This window comes from Quercus robur, chromosome 1 (genome assembly GCF_932294415.1).
Source record: "Quercus robur chromosome 1, dhQueRobu3.1, whole genome shotgun sequence".
In the NCBI taxonomy this organism is placed as follows: domain Eukaryota; kingdom Viridiplantae; phylum Streptophyta; class Magnoliopsida; order Fagales; family Fagaceae; genus Quercus; species Quercus robur.
In genome coordinates this window covers 14,178,409-14,185,661 of record NC_065534.1, presented here as the reverse complement: position 1 = coordinate 14,185,661, position 7,253 = coordinate 14,178,409, and the positions used below count along the sequence as shown (strand labels likewise).

General features: G+C 44.9%; 1 protein-coding gene across 1 annotated transcript; it reads right to left on the bottom strand.

The window, feature by feature from the left end:
• Nucleotides 1-312: 312 nt before the first annotated feature.
• LOC126722251 (dehydration-responsive element-binding protein 1B-like) lies at nt 313-1,545 on the bottom strand. The gene has a single exon (XM_050425411.1). The coding sequence runs from the start codon at nt 1,474-1,476 to the stop codon at nt 739-741; it is 738 nt and encodes a 245-aa protein (XP_050281368.1). The 5' UTR covers nt 1,477-1,545; the 3' UTR covers nt 313-738.
• Nucleotides 1,546-7,253: the final 5,708 nt, after the last annotated feature.

Genomic DNA, 7,253 nt, shown 5'->3' with positions numbered 1-7,253 from the left:
TAATGGTAATACAATGTCTTAATCACCACATTTAGATCATTATTGATCATATTTAATAATATAAAAACCCAAGTCACCACAAAAACTATAAAGCAATGAACAAGAATAAAATATAAGTTTATAAAGAGAGAAAAAAGATAATCAATAGTATCAATACACGAGGAAGGCTCAAAGGAAGACAAAATGTCAACAGAAACAGGCTTCTGGAGCACAACACAGCACCTTTTTTGTAGGAATTAAAATATATGATGAAAGAACCGACAAAAAAAAAAAAAAAAAAAAAAAAAAAAAAAAAAAAAAGGAGGTCCAAATCCATTCAATGCCTATCATGATGTAGAAAAAAAAATTCTAGAAAGGGATTATGAATTAACAAATAGAAGCTTGCATTCAACCCACCAACCTAATCCAATATCTTGGGTTAGTTTATTGTAGATTGATGAGTTGGGTTGGACTGTTAACTTTTTTCTAAAGCTTGGGTTTGTTAAGATCAGGCTGGAAAAGTTTTCAACCCAAGTAGCCAACTCCAACCCAAGATTTTGGGAATTTGTTACTTTGAGATATTTTCAGACTTACTTTTTTTATAAAATTGAAATATTAGGCTCAATTGATTAAATTATAATAAATTTTTTGAAAAATGTGCTTAAAAAATTGAGTGAAAAAACTCAATTTTTTATTAGGTTGGAGATTTCAATTTTTTAAAGACTTTCCTTCTCGCACAATGTTTACCTAAACAATTAACTAGTCAGTCCATAAAGTCAAATCCAAGTTACAACCCAAATCATCCCAATCAAACCCTCTTTGCCTAGCTGGTGGTGTTAGAATCAAGCCCTCTGCCATGCTTTCCAATAGACCCGGCATATTGAACAATGCCTCCTCGTCCAAGAAAAACGTCCCAGGTTGCTCTGGATTATCCTTACTCTCACATAAAATTTCCAGTGTTATTTCAGGCTCGATAACCTCCTTTTTTCTTTCCATGAATCGTGTGTCCTCTAAACAAGGTTCCAAAACCTTTTCTTCCTTCTTATTATCACTTGGCTTAAAAGCCTCGGCAGCTTTTTGAGCAGCCATTTGTATATCCTTAGCAGAAGATGAGTTGGGTCGTGGAACAAGCCAAGCGGAGTTAGGAAAATTGAGCTCAGCCAAAGTACCCCGAAGTGCCAAGGCAGCTGCATCGTGTGCCCTAGCAGCCATCTCTGGGGTAGGGAAAGTACCTAACCAAATCCTTGACTTCTTGTTTGGTTCACGAACTTCACTAACCCATTTTGTACCATTTTTTTGCCTAACACCCTTATAGATTGGGTGACGGGTCTCTTTGAATTTCTTTCTTCCGGCTTTTCGCTTGTGGGATTTAAGCAAGGATTGTGATGAAGATGAAGAGGATGAAGAACAAGAAGTAGGGTTGCATGGACTGCATGTAGAAAGTTGGGACGAAGAAGAAGGTGATGAGGAAGACAAAGACTCAGATTCAAAGTCCATTTTGTGTGAGAGAGGGAGAGAATTAGCGTACTGTGATTCTATAAATTAATTGAGAAAAGAGTCACTTTGAAAAGGGAGTGGAGTTTATGACTTAAAAAATCACAGAGCTCTATAATTATATATATATATTATTGGGAAGATGGGAATTTGGAGAACACGTGAAACCCGTGAGGCACAAAGCACTTTGTCCATGTGGGAAAATGAATGAGGTTTCCAAAATGAACGCGTGAATGTAGCAGTGGCAGAGCTAGTGGGGCCGCGGGGGCTATGGCCCATAGTCTTTAAATTTTCCATTAATCGGTATGGTCAAAAAAAAAAAAAAAAATTTCCCTTTAATAGGTGAAGAAAATTATGAATAATCTAAAATGTTACTTATCTGGCCCTCCCTAAGATTCTGAGGTGAAAAAATTATAGGAGTAATAACTGATTAATTAATTCCTCCCAAAATTCATTTTGGGGGTCTCTTTAAAATTTTAATATGCAAAGAACCATTAAAAATAGCATTTAACCCATTATTTAGCCTATAATCTCTCAAAATTCAATTAGAGAAACAACTTTACCAAATTTTATGTCACCAAAAAAATGAACCCAAATCTGTTTAGATCTCATGTTCAATGTAAATCAAGACCTTTTCATCCAAATAAAAAAAGGAAAAAAATAAAATAAAACCATTCTTAGTATTTCACTCAAAAAATATCCTCTTTACACTTCTGAAACTGAAAACGTGTTAAAACTGTGCAAAATTGATATAGTCTCGTTGTGTGGCTCGATTCCTTATCATTGTGTTGCTCAAACTAGCCTCGATTTTGTGCAAAATAGTATTTGGGCTTTGTAAATAGATACCAAAATAATATTTGGGCTTTGTAAATATGTGCCAAAATAATATTCTGGTCTTTATAAATAGTTGCCAAAATAATATTTGGGCTTTATAAATGGGTGCCAAATATTATTTGGGCTTTTTGAGATTTTGTAAAAATATTGTTGTGTAGCAACGTATAATTTTGTTGGGGTTTTTGGGTTTTGCTCGTAAGGTAAATGAGTTTGGGTCATTTTATGGAGATAGTATAATTTTGTGGCCCAATTTTGGTAGTAGTATAATAAGTATTTTTGCAAAATCTCAAGTTGGATAATATGTGGGATATAATGGGTAATATTTGTGAAAGGGCCCAAAATAATTTATGGGGTTTATATGAGAAATATTTGTGAGAGCCCAAGTTGGGTAATAATATGGAGAATATTTTGGATAGTATGTAGGAAATATTTATGTGGGCCCAAAATAGTTTATGGACTTTGTACGGCACCGAGACCCCAAAGCCCATACCGGCATTAAGCCCAAGCCCATACAGGTCCTGGGCCCAGGCCCTTACCGGTTTTGGATGCAGGCCCAGCGGAAAGGTCCAGTTACCTTACGCCCTTCTTGAAACTGCCTTAACGTGAAAACAAGTTTTGGGGTCTGAGTTCCAACAGACGATCGGTTTAACTTTCCCGGGCAAGCGAATTGGCCGTGTCCGGGAAAGTCATGATATGCACGGGAAACTCATGATATGCACAGAAAACTGAGTTGCCGAACATAATCCATCAAGCAGGAACCAAGTTCCAAGGTCATAAATGCTGCACCGCCCTCTCACCTAAACATCCACTTTAACCAGATAATATTGGACCTTAGGTAGCACTAACGATGGCTGTAATCATAATCTCCCCACTAACCTTGGCTATAAATAGAAGAAATTGGGGAGAAGAAGGGGTTCAGAAAAATTGAGAGAAAACCATCAAGTGAGAAAGAATAAACTGAGTGTTACTTTGAGTCTCTCTGCCGAGAACGACCCAAAGTAGGAAATCCTCAAACCCACTACAAATAAATTGTGAGCCTAAGTAATTTAAGGCCCAGAAGTCTCGTACTTGGTTCTTACAATTGGCGCCCACCGTGGGGCTCTCCTACGAAGCTGTGGTTCGATTGAGACTTAAACAAGGGAGATGTCTGAAGAGCGTTCAGGAGGGCGTGGTCCGAGCAGTTCTATAGGATCTTCTCGGGGATCGACGTGGAGGGAGAGAAGGCAGAAACGGCGGGAGGATAGGGAGCATCCAAGAGGAGAGGAAAGGTCCGGATTGGGAGAAGGATCGGCCCAGACACACCGGACGATTTCAGGCGTCTCGACGCATCGGCAATATGATGATAGAGACCTAGAGCTGGAGCGGTTACGCAGGTTGGTAATGGATTTGGAGCTGGAAGCAAGGGATCGGCGCCACGAAAGGAACCGCAACCCCCAACAAAGGAGAAATCGGGGCGAGGAGGGCTCCAGCCGATCTAGTACGCAACAATACCGAGACCGATCACGCTCTCAAGAGTCACATCGGCACTCCCGGGAGGCACGTCATCAACGGGACCGTTCCCGATCGCATAGATATGATGACCGAGGATCAGAGTCGCCGGAGGAGCAGCAGCACCACAACGCCGCAATGGACGCCATGAGCAGAGCCTTGCGGATGGCAGCCCGGTCTCCATTCTCCGATGAGATTGAACCGGCCCCCATGCCGAGCAGATTCACACGACCGCCATTCAATTCCTATGAGGGGAGGACAAACCCCGTGGAACACGTCAGTCATTACATCCACATGATGTCTTTGCATGCGCACAATGATGCACTGATGTGTAAAGTGTTCCCCTCTAGCCTCGGTTCAACAGCCCTGAGATGGTTCAATGGGTTACGGAAAGGCTCCATACACAGTTTTGCCGAGCTGATACAAGAATTCGGCAGTAGATTTGTGACATGTAGCCGAGTACAACAGCCGGTTAACGCGCTACTTTCCATGAAGATGAGGGTTGGGGAAATCCTTCGGAGTTATGCCAGCCGATACTGGGAACTCTACAACGAGATTGGTGGAGGGAATGAGAAAATTGCGGCAAGCACCTTCAGGATGGGGCTCCCCGAAGACTCTGAGTTACGGGAGTCGTTGACAAAAAGACCCCCCGAGGATATGAGGCAACTGATGAGGCGCATAGAGGAGTACAAACGCCTGGAGGACGATCGGCTGCAGAGCAGGGGGAAAGCCCCATTAATTGGGAGATCTCGGCAAGGCGTTTTGCCGACAAAACCAAACAGAGACTTCAGAATGCAAGAACTAGAGGTACAAATCGAAGGGATAAATGTGGCATTTAAGGAGCCCGTGCACAAAATCTTGGAGCGAATCAAGAACGAGCCATTTTTCAGATGGCCAAACAAAATGGGGGGCGACCCATCTCGGAGGAACCAAAACCTGTACTGCACCTACCATAGAGACAAGGGACACACCACCGAGCAGTGTGGGGTACTAAAGGATCACCTCGGGCAGTTGGTAAAGGCAGGGTACCTGAAAGACTTCATTGCAGACTCCGCTCACCAAGAAGCCGGACAAGGCGTCCAGCAGAAAAGGAACCCCCTCCCGCCTCCACTAGGGGTAATCGAAGTCATCCATGCTGCACCAAGAGGAACAGCAGCAACGAAAAGGGTATTGACAATGGCTTGCACGGGGGGAGGACCAGCCGAGAAGAAGAAGAAAGTTGGACGGCTTAACATCTCGTTCGGGGAAGACGATTTGGAAGGAACAGTCCAACCCCATGACGACGCTTTGGTGGTCACGGCCCGGATAGGCGGGTTCCTGGTGAAGAGGGTAATGATTGATCAAGGGAGCGGGGCTGACGTCATGTACCCAGACCTCTTCGAAGGGCTCGGATTAAGGACCCAAGATTTGGCAAAGTATGACACGCCGCTAGTCTCATTTGACGGGAGAGTCGTAATTCCCGAAGGTCAAATCTCTCTCCCAGTGAATATGGAAGGCAAGGGAGTTATAGTTACCTTCATAGTAGTCCGATCATTCTCGCCGTACACCGCAATCCTGGGGAGGCCGTGGATTCACGCCATGGAGGCTGTCCCGTCCACCCTCCACGTGAAAGTAAAATTTCCTACCGAGTATGGAATTGCCGAGGTAAGGGGGAACCAACAAGTGGCGAGACAGTGCCTTATCACCGCGGCCACATGGAAAAGTGAACAACCCGGACAAGCTGAGCGGGCTGATAAAGAAGATTCATAGCAATTACAGAGGCCCCGAGGGGAAGCGGGGGCGGACGTGGCCGAAGAGGTACTGAAGGTTAGGATTCTTCCAGATACTGACAAGTATTTTCAGATAGGCACAAGCATGAATGACCGGGAAAGGGTAGAGATGTTGTTGTTCCTTTTGCAGAACGTAGATGTTTTCGCATGGAACCCGTACGAAGTGCCCGGCGTAGACCCCGAGTTCATTGTCCACAGGCTCAACGTGGACCCATCATTTCCCCCGAAGAAGCAGAAACCAAGAAGAGCATCAAAAGAGCACGTCGATGCAGTAAACCTGGAGGTCCAGCGGCTGAAGGAAGCCGGGGTCATAAAAGAAATATTCTTCCCGAGATGGCTAGCAAACACTGTCGTAGTGAAGAAGAAGAACGGTAAATGGAGAGTTTGTGTGGACTTCACAAATTTGAACAGAGCGTGTCCCAAGGACCCATTCCCAATGCCCAAGATTGATCAGCTGGTAGATGCCACGTACGGGCACTCGAGGATGAGCTTCCTGGATGCCTTCCAAGGCTACCACCAGATTGCCTTGGCGCCCGAGGATCGAGAAAAGACAGCATTTATATCCCCGAACACAAACTATCACTACGAGGTCATGCCGTTTGGATTGAAGAATGCCAAGGCCACCTACCAGCGTATGATGACAAGAATGTTCCGAGAAAAAATTGGATGCACGGTTGAAGTTTATATCGACGACATGGTGGTAAAAAGCAGAAAAGAGTCGCAGCATACTAAAGACCTTCGGGGAGTATTCGAGATACTACGACGGCACAAATTGCGCCTGAATGCCGAAAAGTGCGCTTTCGGAATGGGGGCTGGCAAGTTCCTGGGTTATCTGATCTCCACTCGGGGAATAGAGGCTAACCCCGACCAAATAGAGGCCGTCAATCGCCTCAAACCACCGAGCAATCCTAAGGAGGTGCAAGTGCTCACTGGAATGTTAGCCGCCCTGAACCGATTCATCTCCAAGTTTGCCGATCGCTGCCGGCCATTCTATCAACTTCTGAAGAAGTGGAAGGGGTTTCGTTGGGACGAAGGATGTGACGAGGCTTTTCGAGGGCTGAAGGAATACTTGGCAAAGGCGCCGAGGTTGACAGCCCAGGAGCCCGGAGAGGATTTGTTTATGTACCTCTCAGTTACCGAGCATGCTGTAAGTGCTGTGTTGCTAAGGGACCAAGGAGTACAAATGTCAGTGTATTACGTAAGCAAAACCTTGGTAGATGCTGAGACAAGGTACTTGCCTCTGGAGAAGTTAGTTTTGGCCCTGGTGCACGCCACGAGGAAGTTGCCACATTACTTCCAGGCTCACACGGTGTTCGTTCTCACCGAGTATCCTTTACAGTCACTGTTGAAGAGATCGGATTTCACGGGCCGAATTGCCAAATGGGGGACTTGGTTGGGATCGTTTGACATAAGATACCGACCTAGGAGCTCGGTGAAGGGACAAGTCCTCGCAGATTTCATCGCAGAATTCACACCTAAGAACGATGGCAAAGTAATCTGTAGTGCAGAAATTCGCCCGTGGAGGGTATTTGTGGACGGCGCCTCAAATGCTATGAGGGCTGGAGCTGGCATTGTCATAATTACCCCTGAGGGCATACAATTGGAACACTCCTTCAGGTTGGGATTCAAAGCCTCAAACAATGAAACCGAGTATGAGGCCCTACTGGCCGGCTTGAGGGCCGTATTGCA

Coding starts and splice junctions, on each gene's coding strand:
- LOC126722251 (XM_050425411.1), bottom strand. CDS start 1,476: ATGGACTTTGAATCTGAGTCTTTGTCTTCCTCATCACCTTCTTCTTCG.